The sequence below is a fragment of the Girardinichthys multiradiatus genome, chromosome 20 (genome assembly GCF_021462225.1).
Source record: "Girardinichthys multiradiatus isolate DD_20200921_A chromosome 20, DD_fGirMul_XY1, whole genome shotgun sequence".
In the NCBI taxonomy this organism is placed as follows: domain Eukaryota; kingdom Metazoa; phylum Chordata; class Actinopteri; order Cyprinodontiformes; family Goodeidae; genus Girardinichthys; species Girardinichthys multiradiatus.
The window spans coordinates 28,568,117-28,586,791 of record NC_061812.1 but is presented as its reverse complement, the minus strand read 5'-3'; the positions used below and the strand labels follow the sequence as shown (position 1 = coordinate 28,586,791).

General features: G+C 39.8%; 1 protein-coding gene across 1 annotated transcript; it reads left to right on the top strand.

The window, feature by feature from the left end:
• Positions 1-6,265: 6,265 nt before the first annotated feature.
• tatdn2 (TatD DNase domain containing 2) lies at positions 6,266-16,829 on the top strand. The gene is made up of 8 exons (XM_047346775.1): positions 6,266-6,372; positions 6,462-6,562; positions 9,999-10,318; positions 10,459-10,875; positions 12,075-13,016; positions 14,441-14,568; positions 15,290-15,473; positions 16,257-16,829. The coding sequence occupies exons 3-8, from the start codon at positions 10,019-10,021 to the stop codon at positions 16,395-16,397; spliced, it is 2,112 nt and encodes a 703-aa protein (XP_047202731.1). The 5' UTR covers positions 6,266-6,372; positions 6,462-6,562; positions 9,999-10,018; the 3' UTR covers positions 16,398-16,829.
• The last annotated feature ends 1,846 nt before the right edge of the window (positions 16,830-18,675 follow it).

Genomic DNA, 18,675 nt, shown 5'->3' with positions numbered 1-18,675 from the left:
AGCTTCAGAAAACAACTTGTTGAGAAACAATGATCGATTGACTATACAGGTCCTTCTCAAAATATTAGCATATTGTGATAAAGTTCATTATTTTCCATAATGTAATGATAAAAATTTTACATTCATATATTTTGGATTCATTGCACACTAACTGAAATATTTCAGGTCTTTTATTGTCTTAATACGGATGATTTTGGCATACAGCTCATGAAAACCCAAAATTCCTATCTCACAAAATTAGCATATCATTAAAAGGGTCTCTAAACGAGCTATGAACCTAATCATCTGAATCAACCAGTTAACTCTAAACACCTGCAAAAGATTCCTGAGGCCTTTAAAACTCCCAGCCTGGTTCATCACTCAAAACCCCAATCATGGGTAAGACTGCCGACCTGACTGCTGTCCAGAAGGCCACTATTGACACCCTCAAGCAAGAGGGTAAGACACAGAAAGAAATTTCTGAACAAATAGGCTGTTCCCAGAGCGCTGTATCAAGGCACCTCAGTGGGAAGTCTGTGGGAAGGAAAAAGTGTGGCAGAAAACGCTGCACAACGAGAAGAGGTGACCGGACCCTGAGGAAGATTGTGGAGAAGGGCCGATTCCAGACCTTGGGGGACCTGCGGAAGCAGTGGACTGAGTCTGGAGTAGAAACATCCAGAGCCACCGTGCACAGGCGTGTGCAGGAAATGGGCTACAGGTGCCGCATTCCCCAGGTCAAGCCACTTTTGAACCAGAAACAGCGGCAGAAGCGCCTGACCTGGGCTACAGAGAAGCAGCACTGGACTGTTGCTCAGTGGTCCAAAGTACTTTTTTCGGATGAAAGCAAATTCTGCATGTCATTCGGAAATCAAGGTGCCAGAGTCTGGAGGAAGACTGGGGAGAAGGAAATGCCAAAATGCCAGAAGTCCAGTGTCAAGTACCCAGAGTCAGTGATGGTCTGGGGTGCCGTGTCAGCTGCTGGTGTTGGTCCACTGTGTTTTATCAAGGGCAGGGTCAATGCAGCTAGCTATCAGGAGATTTTGGAGCACTTCATGCTTCCATCTGCTGAAAAGCTTTATGGAGATGAAGATTTCATTTTTCAGCACGACCTGGCACCTGCTCACAGTGCCAAAACCACTGGTAAATGGTTTACTGACCATGGTATCACTGTGCTCAATTGGCCTGCCAACTCTCCTGACCTGAACCCCATAGAGAATCTGTGGGATATTGTGAAGAGAACGTTGAGAGACTCAAGACCCAACACTCTGGATGAGCTAAAGGCCGCTATCGAAGCATCCTGGGCCTCCATAAGACCTCAGCAGTGCCACAGGCTGATTGCCTCCATGCCACGCCGCATTGAAGCAGTCATTTCTGCCAAAGGATTCCCGACCAAGTATTGAGTGCATAACTGTACATGATTATTTGAAGGTTGACGTTTTTTGTATTAAAAACACTTTTCTTTTATTGGTCGGATGAAATATGCTAATTTTGTGAGATAGGAATTTTGGGTTTTCATGAGCTGTATGCCAAAATCATCCGTATTAAGACAATAAAAGACCTGAAATATTTCAGTTAGTGTGCAATGAATCTAAAATATATGAATGTTAAATTTTCATCATGACATTATGGAAAATAATGAACTTTATCACAATATGCTAATATTTTGAGAAGGACTAGTATATATTCGAGCCCAGTAAGCCTGATTGTGTGCGGATAAGAGAGAATTCACAATCAGTTCAAACTTGTTTTTATTTTAAAAGTAGCTGAAGTTGTGTTCTCAGAACGGTTCAAATGAATCATTAAAGCTGAAAGCTAATATAAAATATAGAACCAGGATGCCTATTATACATATTAAGGTTTGTTTTGTTTTTGGCAACTGTTTTAATATAATAACCCAACAGTTTTATTATATTAAGGGATGTGCTCCAGGTTCTTACAACAAACTGTTTTTTATTAATAGTTAATTGTTTGAAACTGGATTTAAAGCTGTTGTTCTGTTTTTATAGTAGTTACATAATGAAATCCGGCATTACATTTGTTTTCTGTATTATATAACCTTAAAAAATCCAAAAAGGTCTCGCAATCCATCAGAATGACCTCCTAATTAACAGTGACACAAACATGCTCTACAAGCTCTCGGTGAGACTGGCCAAGGATGCCCCAGTTGGTGTGACTTGTTAACTCCTGAAATTATAGCTGGCTCCAGTTTTCTCAGCGGGGGCAACACTGCCAGTCTCGTTGCTAAGCAGCTCTTTAACACAACACATCTTTGAGTGTGTAACCCAGGTGTGAGACATTGTCAGGATCATGTACCCAGAAAGAGGAGAAAGAAAGAAACCATGGGACTCAAGTCGTTTCAGGTGGGAGCTGTGAGTCCTCGATTGCTGAAGAGAGTGTTCCCTGGGTCTCGCACAGAGATACGGTATTTGTGTTTTGCAGGCATCTGGCGTTCATAAATTTTTCTGTTTTCCTCATCAGCAAGACGTTTTGGCCCAGGAGTCACCCGGTCATGTTCCCACACCTCCTGACGGATCACTGGAGTTCACAAAAAGGGCATTTTTGCAAAATCATAAGGTCTGTCATATGACGCAAAGTTGTTTCATCTCAGGTTCCAGATTATCTGTCTTCCATTCCACCTGCCTTGTTGAAAGATTCAGGTTTGTGAAAAATGACAAGCTTTTAGGCCTTTACTTTTGGAAAGTAATTTATTACTTAGCTTGGACAAAGCTCTGTTCTCTATGTGTAACAAAGGAACATGTTACTCAAATTTAGCTTAACATTGCCTTGCCAAAGTACTCATACCCCTAAACATTTGTACATTTTGTTGTGTTATAGCCACAAACCTCTGTGTTTTTAACTGGGATTTTTTATTGCAGACCAACACAAAGTAGTAAAGAGGAATAAATGAGGGCACGCAAAATCCTTCCAAAGACCACAAATGACCCCAAGGTTGCATTTTGGACAACTTTGGTCTATAACACACAATTAAACCCAATTAAAATACATTCAGATTTGTGCATGAGAAAATGTTTAAGGAATGCTTTCACAATTATGTATTTCATTTCTCAGAGAATGCAAAACTTGAAATTGAGCCCGATGTGAACAACACGGTCAGCCTGTCATATCCACTTACTGAAACTGCAACTGGCCATCCTTCTTCCTCCACAAACTGAGTACACAGTACGCATTACAGCGGAGCTCATTTCTAATTATAGTAAATGTCATTTCCACCTCTTCACAATGTGTATCTTTTTGAATAGGAACACCAAATACCATCATTTTGCCCCAAAACATGCCTCAGTACAGGAATGTTTTCAACTATCAGGCCAGGAGAAACTTCTGCTACTGGCTCGTTGAGAGGAAGAGCGCATCAAGTTAGTCTGGATTCAAGCTCCGACTGAAACACATGTATTTAGCAGCTTGGTGTAACATTCTCAAGTGTGTGTGAAGAGCAACAGTGAGATCTAGGCACTAAATCTTTTTTACAACCGCTCCTGTTTCTCAGATAAACTCTGTTACTTAACAGTTTGCAAAATTTGAGGTTAATTCTTCAAGATAATCAATATTCTACAAAAACATTGTTCTCTATCATTTTGATGCATTAATCTATGCTCCAAAATCAAAGATCAATATTTTGATTGAGTGACTGCACTTCTAAAACATTTTGAAATGTTAACCCTTGTAAAATTATGTTGGAAATTGTGTTATGAAGGAACAAATTATGCTGTGACAAACAAAAAAAGGATATAAACATGTTTCTTTTACTCTCTTCTAGGTGAAAGATGCAGCATGGCTGCATTTAACACCTCTGAGAATACCTAAAATGTAACAGAGAACTTCCTCTGGTGTGAATTTTAATCTTTCTTCTGCTTGTTTATTTTACACATTTTTAACTATGCTAAGGAACAATTCCTGCAGTGTAATTTCATTTTAAGGCTAATGCTTCACATTTTAAAGAAGGCCAAATGAATAAAATGTGTGACAGCTTTAGTTGTGACTTTTATAAAGACTGCAGAGTCACGTTTGACCTAATTCTTACCATCTTCTAAAATAAATAAAATTTTCTTTTGACTTATGTGCTGTGATAGTGTGTATTCCTATTGGCTCTACATTAAGACAGATTATTATTTGTTCATAATTTACTTTATTACTCACAATGTTTAGATGTATAATGACCAGTTAAAAGTTTAATGTATTTTTTAAGTAAGTAACTTCTTAATAGTTTTGTCTTAAGCCTGTTGTTCTCATCATTGGACATTTGCAGCAGCTCTGTAGGCTTTGCCTTTTCCCATTTCTCTAAAAACATAAATCATGTTTGTTTTTAACATTTTTATTTTTTATTAATAATGTGGTTAACAAAATAAGGAAACAACAGTAAAGTTAAGTATGTGTGATTGATAGATATATCCATTCCTTGTCTCTACTCGCTTCTCCTTGTAGGATCACTGGTTCCTGGAGTAAACCCTGGACAGGTCATCAATCTGTCCCAGGGCAACACAGATATACTCAGGACAAACAACAATGCAAACACACACATACACACACTCGTTACCTAAGGGCAATTTAGAGTAACCAATTAACAGTTTGGACTGTGGGAGAAAGCCGGAGTACCTCGAGAAAACCCACACATTCAAACTCCATGCAGAAAGAGTGCAGGCAGGGATTTGTACCCGGGACCTTCTTGCTGTAAGGCTCAGGTGCAGCCCAAGATATATTTTAACTATATTTTCCATTTGTATTACTTTAAATTTTACACTAAGGTGCATTACAGTGATGTGCAAAAGTATCAGAACAGAATAAAATAGAATAGAATAAAAATATCGTTCATTGTCCCACACTGGGGTTATTCAGGTGCGTCAGCAGCAAAGTAAAAGGCAAATGGAAGCATATAAGTACTTACAAAGGTGAAAAACTATAAAGATCAAAAAGTAAGAGTAGACTGTACTGTATTCATACTCCTCAAACTTTACATATTTAGTCATGTTACAAACTCAAACTTTGATGTAGTTTATTGCAGTTTTGACACTGACAAATGTGGTGTGCATTTGTATCCAGCCCCAGTTATGCTGACACTGCTAAATTAAATAAATAGCATCTTACTGGCCTACGTTATCTAAGTGAATAGATTCCAGCTCTTATTACTCTCCATATAAATATAGCTGGTCTGTGAAGGCCGAACAGCTGTCAAGGGGAAAGTTGTAGAGAAGTTTACCTTATAAATCAATATCTCACTGTATCTCAGTCTGTATTCTGAAAATGAAAAGGGTGGAGAAAAAATGATAATCTAATAAGACATGGCCATTAACCTAAGCTGAGTAGATGGAAAAGGAGAACACTAAGTAGAGAAAAAGGCAAGACACCCATGGTAACTCAGGAGGAGCTTCGGGGATCCACTGCTCAGGTGGAAGAACCTGTGAAATGGACAATTGTTAAGTCATGCTCTCCACAAATCCTGCCTTTATACAGAAGTGAAAAGAAAAAAAAAGCCTTTACTGAGAGACTGTAATAGGAGGTCGTGTTTATAGTTCATCTCAACCTATGTATGGAACACAGCAAACATGTGAAAGAAGGCGCTACAGTCAAATGAGACCAAAATATTTTTTGTCCTTCAGGCAAAAACTGGTGTAAAACTAACTGTACCATGCCACCCCCTAGTAAAACATTGTGGTGGCAGCATCATGCTGTGGGGATGCTTTTCTCAAGCAGCAAAGCTTAGTGTATGAGTGGAGTTCAACACAGGGCATTCCTGAAAGAAAACCTGACCAGGGCTAAAAGACGACACTGACCCTAAACATACCGTCAGAGTACCAATGGAATAATTTAGATCAGAGCACATTAACGTGTTAGAATGACCCAGTCAAAGCCCATAACTAAATCCAATTGAAAATCTGTTGCAAAACTATGAAATTGAACTTCACAAGACACAACTGAAATTGCAAAAACAAAAAAGTATTGAAGGGGCTCAGGGTGCTGAAATCAAATGTATGGAGCATTTTCTGGTTTTACATTTGTAAATTTATAAACAATCTATTCCTCAAACCGTTCAGCAAAACTATTGAATCTTAGGTCAGTAAAAAAAAAGCAACAGAAGGGTGATGTATTAATTTAAGTTTGACAATGATCAGTGCTATTTTGTTGTTTGAAAATGATCATAAATCTGCTTTGATTTTTAAAACATTTCATTTCAAATAAATAGTAAATGTTTCTTTTAAAGCGCGATACTGACCTTAAGTTTCTCTTGTTATTTAAATATAAACTGTCTTGTTGCAGCTGGAGGAAAATAAGGAATGAACAAAATCCCATGGATAGATGTTTTCTCGCGAGATTTGATTACTCGATTGCGAATGAGAGTTCAAAGCAGGCTGTGTGGTAAAAAGTCTTCTCCGTATTGGGGTACGTTTTAAAATAAACTTTTGAGTAAACAAGACATCTGAATGTTTGTTTTTTCCCTGTAACGCGTTTTCTCTTTGCTCTCTCTTTAGGTTAAGTCGGTTAAATGCTAGCAAACCCCGGTAGTTGATCCGCTAACGTCCGTTGACCTCCCGCCCAGCTTGAGTCAATCCTGCCGCTTTTAGAGAAAAAGGTAACGAAACACCTCATCTATAAAAAGCGCCAAGTTCATAAACTCTATTTGTATCTCTTCATATAAACATACGCATTAAGCTACACTGATAAAGGGGACATTCCGCGTGTTTTCTCAAGCTCGAAACCCTTAATTCATTTTAGTTTAGTTTGTACGAAGCAGTAAAATAAGTTTCCTAGCTAGGTAGGGGTTAGCCGGAGAAAAGTGAAAGAGCTAATTAGCATCTAAACTTGTTCTTTTTTACTTCCGAGGCGGCTAATTCTTATCATACAGCTCTACACAGTACGTTTAACACGACGTATTTACTTAATGAAACTGAAGTATGGGTGAAATTACTTTTGTATTTTAAATTACCCGCTTTAAACATTTTTTCCAGTCCTGTTGAAATCCTAACGCTATAGACAGACAATAAGTTGGCCTACGATTTTCTTCTTGAATTGTGCTTCATTCACTAGTATTCTGTTGTTTGCTTTTTAGTAGCAGGGATGCATTAGCTCAGCTTCTAGTGCAAAATATACAGGTCCTTCTCAAAATATTAGCATATTGTGATAAAGTTCATTATTTTCCATAATGTCGTGATGAAAATTTAACATTCATATATTTTAGATTCATTGCACACTAAGTGAAATATTTCAAGTCTTTTATTGTCTTAATACAGATGATTTTGGCATACAGCTCATGAAAACCCAAAATTCCTATCTCACAAAATTAGCATATCATTAAAAGGGTCTCTAAACGAGCTATGAACCTAATCATCTGAATCAACGAGTTAACTCTAAACACCTGCAAAAGATTCCTGAGGTCTTTAAAACTCCCAGCCTGGTTCATCACTCAAAACCCCAATCATGGGTAAGACTGCCGACCTGACTGCTGTCCAGAAGGCCACTATTGACACCCTCAAGCAAGAGGGTAAGACACAGAAAGAAATTTCTGAACGAATAGGCTGTTCCCAGAGTGCTGTATCAAGACACCTCAGTGGGAAGTCTGTGGGAAGGAAAAAGTGTGGCAGAAAACGCTGCACAACGAGAAGAGGTGACCGGACCCTGAGGAAGATTGTGGAGAAGGGCCGATTCCAGACCTTGGGGGACCTGCGGAAGCAGTGGACTGAGTCTGGAGTAGAAACATCCAGAGCCACCGTGCACAGGCGTGTGCAGGAAATGGGCTACAGGTGCCGCATTCCCCAGGTCAAGCCACTTTTGAACCAGAAACAGCGGCAGAAGCGCCTGACCTGGGCTACAGAGAAGCAGCACTGGACTGTTGCTCAGTGGTCCAAAGTACTTTTTTCGGATGAAAGCAAATTCTGCATGTCATTCGGAAATCAAGGTGCCAGAGTCTGGAGGAAGACTGGGGAGAAGGAAATGCCAAAATGCCAGAAGTCCAGTGTCAAGAACCCACAGTCAGTGATGGTCTGGGTTGCCGTGTCAGCTGCTGGTGTTGGTCCACTGTGTTTTATCAAGGGCAGGGTCAATGCAGCTAGCTATCAGGAGATTTTGGAGCACTTCATTCTTCCATCTGCTGAAAAGCTTTATGGAGATGAAGATTTCATTTTTCAGCACGACCTGGCACCTGCTCACAGTGCCAAAACCACTGGTAAATGGTTTACTGACCATGGTATCACTGTGCTCAATTGGCCTACCAACTCTCCTGACCTGAACCCCATAGAGAATCTGTGGGATATTGTGAAGAGAACGTTGAGAGACTCAAGACCCAACACTCTGGATGAGCTAAAGGCCGCTATCGAAGCATCCTGGGCCTCCATAAGACCTCAGCAGTGCCACAGGCTGATTGCCTCCATGCCACGCCGCATTGAAGCAGTCATTTCTGCCAAAGGATTCCCGACCAAGTATTGAGTGCATAACTGTACATGATTATTTGAAGGTTGACGTTTTTTGTATTAAAAACACTTTTCTTTTATTGGTCGGATGAAATATGCTAATTTTGTGAGATAGGAATTTTGGGTTTTCATGAGCTGTATGCCAAAATCATCCGTATTAAGACAATAAAAGACCTGAAATATTTCAGTTAGTGTGCAATGAATCTAAAATATATGAATGTTAAATTTTCATCATGACATTATGGAAAATAATTAACTTTATCACAATATGCTAATATTTTGAGAAGGACCTGTACAACACTAAAATTGCCCGACATGAACATTACTTCTACACCTAAGTCCAGAAACTTAAAACTACAATTTGTGATCTTCAGAATGATTATTCGAAACCATCTTGGATTAGATCATTTTCAACATTGTCATGCTTGCAGGTGCATCCCTTAAGATCAATTCAGTAGTTTGTTTGATAAGAGTGATTTATTTTAAGTGAGTATTTGTTGTGAGTTAATGTTGTTGATTATGGGCTACAGCTATCAAATTTCCCAAATTCAGTTTCTTGGAAAATCTGAATATTACATAATAAAACTGAGATTTTTAAACACAGACTTTATAGTTGTCAAGCATATATGTCCTTTACAGCCATAAAAGTCATTGCTAAAGAAGCTTGCTGTTCAGAGTGCTGTACCCAAGCATACTAATGGAAAGTTGAGTGGAAGGAAAAATGTGTGGTATAAAAAAGTGCAGACGCAGCTGGGAAACCAAAATAACGGATGTATCCAGAACATAGGCCACAGCTGGTGCGTTCATTGTTTTAAGCCACCCTGGAGCCAGAAATTTAAGTCTGAAGCATCCTACCTTGGCCAACGAGGGAAAAAGTAGTGATCCAAAGTCTTCTTTTAAGATGAGATTAAATGTTGAGTTTAAATTGGAAACAAGGTTCCAGAGGCTGAAGGAAGAACAGAGAGGTATAAAATACAAATTGCCTTAAGTCCAGTGTGAAGGTTTTATTTATTTAATCATAAAACATATTTTAAAATATTACACATGAAAGGAAAAAAACAGACTAAACATTTAGAGGTTATGTACCTTCATATAGCAGATATAGAATATAAAACATGCTAAAGGCAGTTTGCTTGACTTTAAAAATGCTCCAAACTGAAAAGCTTCCCACCTAAATAGTACACATGGGGTACAAGTAATTTATTAAATACACAAATCAATACATTTACAAATTAGAATTTATTTCAAGGCTATGCATCTATAGAACCATATGTCTTTAGGAAAATGTCTGACTAATAAGTTAGACAGCAACGCTTTGTTTTATACAACATAAAATGGTAAATAAAATACCAGTTCGGTACTCTTTGGTAATACTCATCACGTGCATAGAAAACTAGTGAACAAGGCGCTCCGGTGCATTCACCAAGTTAACTTTAACATGTCTCTAAATCAAAAGGCTTTTAAAATTAGATATGTAGTGAAATATTTTTTTATAACAATACATGTACATTCAAGTCCTTGGGAATTACTAAAGGTTCCTAAATGTATTTTAAAGTGTTTATAATGTGAAGTTCAAGACTGCTTATTTTTTCTCTGTGTTAGGTGAGGATCTGCAGTAAGAGATGGACAACACCAGAAAGAAAGTGTCCTTCAAGTGGCTACAGACTGCTGCCGCATCATCCAAAGAAGCTTGTCAGCGCAATGCTTACATGAGTACCCCTTCTCACCACAGTACGCCAAGACATGAAGAGTCAAGTGCTTTCCCCTCCAGCGACTCTCCAGGATCGGAGCGCTTTGGAGCGTTGAGTCTGAGCACTCCTAAAAGAAAAGCAGAGATGCTCTGGGAAAGGGCGCCATCTGCAGGCAAAGCCAAGCTGAGAAAACTCTCCAGGAAAAATTCAGAGACTTTAAAAAACATTAAGGTTATTATTCTCTTGTCTGTTATACCTGACTTGTAATCATGATCATTTCCTTGTGGGTGTTTAGGTTTGCGTTTCAAATAAAGAAGTTGAGATGAATTTATGCTGATGAGAAAATACCAATTTGTTTTTATTTTCCTCAGAGCTCCTCTACAGAAAAAATACTCCAGCAAGAAGAATCTCCAACAAGTCAGCAAGTATCCCCAACTTCACATCACACTTTCATCTTGAAGAAGAACGAGAGGACACCGGAGGAGGGGTCAAGGGCTATCTGCCAGATGGCACTGGTTGCAGCTGTCGGCAGGACAAGAGCAAGTATTAGCACCACTGAAAGCCCTGTGTCTCAGAGCAGCTCGTTTCCCTTTGTACCTGCGCCTGTACAGACCGAGGAGCAAAGTGCACATCATTTTGACAGTGATGTGGCTAGAAACAGCTACTTGAACAGTCCTGGCGACTATGAGGATGTTGCAGCTCTCAGTGAGGACCTCAGCTGTCCTGTTCGGGTGTTTGAGGATACACAGTCACAAAGGTACAGCTCAGAGTCAACAACAGATGCAAGGGTAAGTCTGCTGTTGCCAAGAAATCTGTCTTTTTAAATAATTCACAAATAAGAACCATTAAGTGGCCTATTAGCTCTCAGTTTTAATACTTAAAATCTTTAAAAAATCCAATCTTTAACTCCATAGAGTTTGTAAAAACAGTGCCTTGCAAAGGTATTCATATCCTTTGAACTTTTTCCTCCTTTTGTCACATTACAACCAGAAATTTGGATTTTATTAGGTTAGATTTTTATTAGGATTTCATATCATAAGTTAACACGAAATATTGCATGTTTGTGAAGTAAAAAGAAAAATGAAATACGTTTTTTACTAATACAAAGCTGGAAGGTGTGGCTTACATATGTTTGTGGGCCTGAGTCAATACTTTGTAGAATCCCCTTTAACTGCAGCTTACAGCCTGTTAAAGTCTGTTGGGTTATGTTTGCTTGCCAGCTTTGCACATCTAAAGACAACAGATCTTTGCCTGTTCTTTTTCGTTCAATAGCTCAAGTTCAGCCAGATTGGTGATGGAGAGAATCTGTGAACCGTAATTTATAGGTCTTGCTTCAGACTCCAAATTTTTCTTAGCCCTGGACTTTGACTAGGCCATTCTAAAACATGGGTTTTGGTTTGATCAAAGCTATTCGTTTGTAGCTGCGGTCCTATTTGTTTAGGCTCATTGTCTTGGTGGAAGGTGAACCTCTATCCCAGTCTCAAGCGTTCTGCAGACCTTAACAGGTTTTTGTTCAGGATTTCGCTTTATTGAGCTCCATCCTCCATTCGGAGCCACCTTCCTGTCACTGAAGAAAAGCACTACAGCACAGTTGCCATTGGTCTGATGGCTGCTTCTCAGAATAATGCTCGGAGCTTGAGATATTTTTACCCGGGTAAAACAAATCCTGGAACTTTAAATCCTGGAGCTTTCAGTGGAAAAGGGGCAATTTTGTTTGTAACCAAACCCTGGTCTACAACTTTCTCTCTATCCTGTCCACTATGTTCCTTGGTCTATATAATTATGTTGGTCTATTATATAAAGTCACAATAAAATACACTAAAGTTTGTGGCTGTAACTTGATTTAATGTAGACGGTTTAAAGGGGTATGAATGCTTTTCTCTGTGCAAAACTCAGGAAAATGTCACCATAAAATGTGATAGATGTTATGAAACTTGTGAGACATGGTGAAGGGAGACTGATGTTTGTTGTATTTTATTTGATTCAGGAGCCTGTTTTTTTGGAGACCAGCCCCCATGGAAAATTACTTCCCTCTGAGAATGAAGCTGAAGTTGAATACTTTGGACTGTCAGTCCCTGAGCTGGAGTATATTTCAGGCCCTTCGCCTAGATTTCCCACTCAACAAAACAACCTGCAGAGTCGGACTCGTTTAACTTCTCAGGGGGCAACAATATCTTCGGCCTGTTCTTTACCCAGTGTTGAGGACACTGGAACCACGCAGGCAGCTGCCGAGGACACAGAGTCATATTTCCTACCAGAAAAAAGGACGGCTTATGTTTCATTCATGCAGCCCAACCAACCAAAAATGAAGCCTTTAAATCCTTTCGGGGCTGAGAATTTTCACTCATCCGTCCAGGCCAATTCATTGGATCCGTTTTCTCTGCCACTGTGTTCATCTGAAAGAGTATCTAACTTTCCCATGAATTCTGGAGTGCCACGCAGACAAAGCGACTGTTTCTCTTCTATGCGTTATCCTCCTACCTCCGTATCTCACAGTTTCACCTCCACCAGAAGGATATCCTTGGGAGCTGACCCTCTGTGGACCAGTTACCCTGACTGCAACAGTCCGGCTGGCTTCATCGACACACATTGTCATCTGGACATGCTCTATGGAAAACTGGGATTCAGAGGAACATTTGGCAGCTTCCGGCAGCATTACAGCAGCAGCTTCAGTCCCAAGTTTCAAGGCTGCATTACGGACTTCTGCAACCCACATATCATGGTGAAGGAGGCCTTGTGGGAAGGTTTGCTTTCTGAAGACATGGTGTGGGGGGCATTTGGCTGCCACCCACATTTTGCCAAAGGTTACTCAAACATTCAGGAAAACAATATACTAATGGCAATGAGGCATCCAAAAGCGGTGGCGTTTGGTGAAATGGGGCTGGATTATTCCCACAAAAACTCCACTGACTCTTCAAGGCAAAAACAAGTAAGCTCTAAGTTACAGGGGTTGGACAATGAAACTGAAACACCTGATTTTAGACCACAATCATTTATTAGTATGATGTAGGGCCTCCTTTTGCGGTCAATACAGCGTCAATTCGTTTTGGGAATTACATATACAAGTCCTGCACAATGTTCAGAGGGATTTTAAGCCATTCTTCTTGCAGGATAGTGGTCAGGTCACTACGTGATACTGGTGGAGGAAAACGTTTCCTGACTCGCTCCTCCAAAACACCCCAAAGTGGCTCAATAATATTTAGATCTGGTGACTGTGCAGGCCATGGGAGATGTTCAACTTCACTTTCATGTTCATCAAACCAATCTTTCACCAGTCTTGCTGTGTGTATTGGTGCATTGTCATCCTGATACACGGCACCGCCTTCAGGATACAATGTTTGAACCATTGGATGCACATGGTCCTCAAGAATGGTTCAGTAGTCCTTGGCAGTGACGCGCCCATCTAGCACATGTATTGGGCCAAGGGAATGCCATGATATGGCAGCCCAAACCATCACTGATCCACCCCCATGCTTCACTCTGGGCTTGCAACAGTCTGGGTGGTACGCTTCTTTGGGGCTTCTCCACACAGTAACTCTTCCGAAAGTGGGGAAAACAGTAAAGGTGGACTCATCAGAGAACAATACATGTTTCACATTGTCCACAGCCCAAGATTTGCGCTCCTTGCACCATTGAAACCGACGTTTGGCATTGGCATGAGTGACCAAAGGTTTGGCTATAGCAGCCCGGCCGCGTATATTGACCCTGTGGAGCTCCTGACGGACAGTTCTGGTGGAAACAGGAGAGTTGAGGTGCACATTTAATTTTGCCGTGATTTGGGCAGCCGTGGTTTTATGTTTTTTGGATACAATCCGGGTTAGCACCCGAACATCCCTTTCAGACAGCTTCCTCTTGCGTCCGCAGTTAATCCTGTTTGATGTGGTTCATCCTTCTTGCTGGTATGCTGACATTACCCTGGATACCGTGGCTCTTGATACATCACAAAGACTTGCTGTCTTGGTCACAGATGCGCCAGCAAGACGTGCACCAACAATTTGTCCTCTTTTGAACTCTGGTATGTCACCCATAATGTTGTGTGCATTTCAATATTTTGAGCAAAACTGTGCTCTTACCCTGCTAATTGAACCTTCACACTCTGCTCTTACTGTTGCAATGTGCAATCAATGAAGACTGGCTACCAGGCTGGTCCAATTTAGCCATGAAACCTCCCACACTAAAATGACAGGTGTTTCAGTTTCATTGTCCAACCCCTGTTTGTCCTCTGCAGCGAAATATTTTTTTTATGTCCACCTACTTTTTACCCAAACTTAGACTGGCTTCAGTCACAAATCGGTTCATAGTGAATGTGTAGTTTGGGTTTTCTAATGTTCACAATAACGCTTCTCTGCAAAGGTGTTTGAACGTCAGCTGCGTTTGGCCGTGGCCATGCAGAAACCTCTGGTGATCCACTGCAGGGATGCAGATGATGACCTGCTGGAAATCATGAAGAAGTGTGTGCCCAGAGATTACAAAATTCACAGGTGAGAGAGCATCCATAAAATCATTCTGACCAATTTCTCTTTTTTTTTTTATTTTCACTCACCTAATACAGTGTACACCTGTTAGCAAACATGTTGGTTCAATTAATTTTAATTACTTTCTCTTGTTACTAAACTCTCTGCTTTTGCACTAATTCATTGGGATAAGTACTAGAGCTGCTGTATATTTGGAAACCATGAAATTGTTGAATATTGCGGCGACCATATTGATAGCGATTTCAGCTCTCCCTGAGCTTTAGCATCTTATTTTGTAGGTTTATATCAGGTGTGGGCGTAAGACACAGTTAACATCCATGCAGCTGGTTAAGAACCGGTACTACTGACAATCAGGACTTGAATGCATGGCACCTGAAATATTCTGGCCTTCCAGAAGTTGCACCCAGGCCTGTCCTTTTTGCTTGCCATACTGCACAAACTAAAATAGTGTTGGGAGTTGTGATTCAGTTTATGGTGCAGCTCCAGTAAATATCCAGTCATAGTGAGCATTAACTGATCTGGCTGAGGTTTTAAAGTGAAACAAGTTTGAAACCTTCTGCAAAATAATTCTGGTAACTAGTTCACTAAATTATTTTCCAGTTAGTAAACTTTCAAATATAAAAGTTTGAACATTTCAGCACTAAAATCTTACGTGCTGTGTGTATTTGAATTTCTTTCCATGTGTATTTAATGCGAGAAATGTCTTAAATGCTGTTGTATTTCCCAGACACTGTTTCACAAACAGTTATTCGGTGATCGAGCCCTTCCTGACAGAGTTCCCCAACCTGTATGTGGGCTTCACAGCACTGGTCACGTACACCAGGGCCAAGGAAGCTAGAAACGCCGTTCGCCAGATCCCTCTGGACCGCATCGTCTTGGAGACCGACGCACCATATTTCCTGCCAAGACAGGTATGTTTGAACTGAGGATCAGGGAATCCAAAACATGTTTTATATGAAAAGTTAGGAACATTGATGGCTTTCTGGTTTTAAAAAAATCATTAATGCCACTGCTTTCTGTCTGACATTTCGGTATCTAATTTCAGTGATTTGTATTAAGGTTCGGCTATCTTACTTAAAACCTTAAAGTCCTTAATTGGATTTAGCTTTTCATTTGTGGAAAAGCTAAATCCAGAAAAACATGCCATTTGCTGAAAGAACATTTTGCATTTAAGATGAAAAACCTTTTTTGTAAAAATGCTCTATCCAGAACTCGAGTGGCATAGTTTTAGCTTCACCTGCTTCAAATTCTGTTAAAACTCTATTAATTTAGATTCTTATTCTTACTCTGCTCACCATTATGCTGCTTTTTTAATACTCATTGATATGGTGGATGCATTCCTGTAGTATTAATATTAACAATAACGTAGTCATTAGTTATGGAAGCAAATCGTTACCATATTTCAAATGAAAAAGCATTTTCAGAAATGCTTTTTCATTTTAAGAATGTGGCTGCATTGTTTGACTCATAAATGAAATTCTTAAAATGAAAAAGCATTTCTGAAAATGCTTTTTCATTTGAAATATGGTAACGATTTGCTTCCATAATTAGTGAGATTTATCCACCTTTGTAGATATGCTGTGATGGAAACTATTTCCACAGCAAGGCTCACAATACAGATGGTCTCCTGCACCACTGATCTTGTATTTTACACAGTTACTGTTCTCTTCTATTTTGAATCTTGGTTCCAACAGGTCGGCAAAGACGTGTGCCGGTTTTCCCACCCAGGAATGGGGATCCACACGCTACATGAGCTGAGCTGGCTGAAGGGGGAGGACGAGGCCACGGTGCTCAACACCATCCGAAACAACACCTACCTTCTGTACGGCATATGATCCCTCCCCAGGACAACACATTAAAAAAAACAATACGATCTATTCACACCGCGTTGTTTTGTAACAGAAACACTCTACACTGGTTTTTGTTTTAGAGTTAGAAATCCCCCAAGGTCACATGTTGGAGTTTGGAAAAGCAGTTTAATTTTAAAAAATTTGTTGCATTTATTGATCTAGCAAAGAATAAAAGATTTAAAAAAGACTTGCATGAGACAGCATCATAAAAAAGACACCATATATGACTGTTTATCTGGTTATATTTTAGATCATTGTTTATGCAAATTAATTCAGAAGCAGTTTTAAGTTTTATGGTTTTCTTTGCAGCCAGATATTATTTGTTCTAATGTGTCTGGATGTTTTTTGTCGTCCACCTGCTGTGCTGTGTCGTTTGGGTTATTGTGGTTGAGATGTATTAAAAGCCTTTAACAGTGAGCGTTTATTCCTCAGGCGTGTTTACTTGAATTAGTCATGAAAGAGCATGTGATGAAACAAGCACGTATGGAGTTAAGCATGAGCGAAGCAGGAAGCGCCCGCACGGACTGTCCATTAACCTGCTTTCACAACACCGTCTTCTTCATCCCACGCAATTTATCTTAAGAACTTTTTATTTTCACACGATCAGCCATGTGTTTTCTCGGGGTTGGCTTGCCATTTAAGTAGTATAGTAATAGTAGTTGTTTTTCTTGTGCATCAGGCTTGATAAGAGATGTGTTAAAAAACACACATGCTCCATTTGTCCATGTTCCTAATAAAACCCTTTTTAAAGAGAATGTGGGTCAGAGCCCACTTTGCTGAGGGCTTCACCATGTAGGAACAACATGGTTGCTGCTGCTTTTAAAATGAATATCAAAAAGTGAAGAGCAGCTCTAAATGTTGGAGATAAGCTGCTGTAGAAAACTCAGAAAGCTGTGAAAATATAATTGAATGAATAAAATGGGAATACTGAAGGCAAACATACGAAAGATTCATGCTGCGTCTTTCAGCTACATAGTTTGGAACCCAGATGCTGGTTTCAGCCTGAGCTACAGGGTTGCAGTTTTATTCACAACCCTTAAACATTTTCCACATTTTTGTTTTGTGCTGCAACCCCAAACTTCAATATAATGAAGTTTTTATGCAATAAATGAACAGAGTAGTGCATATTTGAGAAGTGGAAGGAAGAGAATGGCGGGTCTTCGGTGTCCTGTGGGCATGCGTTTGAATTCAACCCTCCTGCGTCAGTTCTTTGCTGAATCGTGTTTTTACTGTAATTACAGCAGTAACTCTGGTGGGGGATGTTTCTATCAGCTTCGCATCTCAGAATGAAATTTCTGCCTATTTTTTGCAAAATGGCTGAAGCTCAGATTTAGAGCCTCTGTGAACATCAATTTTTAGATTCTCAGTTGCATTTAAGTTTGGAATTTGGACCATTCCAACATGCTTTGATTTATACCAGATCAGTCCTCAATAACCAGTGTCCTGTGGCTTTTAGATGTAAGCAAGATAAATATGGGAACAAATAAAACTTAGTATAGGGAGGTTATTATTCCAGACTGTTTTCCCTCTATCATTGAAGGATAAATGACTAATAATGCCTAATGAATGCAGTGGTTTTATGTTGATTTATTTGCAGCTGACATGTTTGTATGTTACCACATCACACCTTGATTTGAACATTTGAGCCATCAGTATTTTAGTATTTTGCTTACTGGTGGAATGCGAATAGTCCATTTTACTACCATTGAACTTTAGACAGCTGGAAATTAAGGTTGAACTGGACCTGTGGTTCCAAAACTGGTTCTGAAATGCCAAACAAAAATCTGCAAGGCTGCAGTAACATCACTGTATCCTCACACAGGAATGATCAACTAATAAAGCTGTTTGCTCAGGATACAAAATGTTCATCTGATCTGTTGATCAATGCAACATCACCACCTTGTTTCAAGATGGCAGCAGTGTGTTGCTCAAGGCTTGAGGTTTTCAAATGTTCCAGATTTGAACAGGATTCCTTAAAATCCCATTTATCCTCAGTATCTACTGCTAAATTCATGATCAGTTGAGGACACCAGCCACACTTGTATTGAGAAAACGACTAACAGATTGATTCCTTTTGGCTTCTGGCCTTCATCAGGGTTGTTGCTGAAGGATCTAAGTGGTTTTCTCAATGCTACAAGTGTAGATGGCAGCCCCCCTGATAAGGTGTTTGTTCCTCTCCATGCTTCTTGTCAAAGGAACATGTGGACTTCTGAGACACTTTGTGCATCATTTTTTTTACCGCCATCATGTACAGTACAGACCA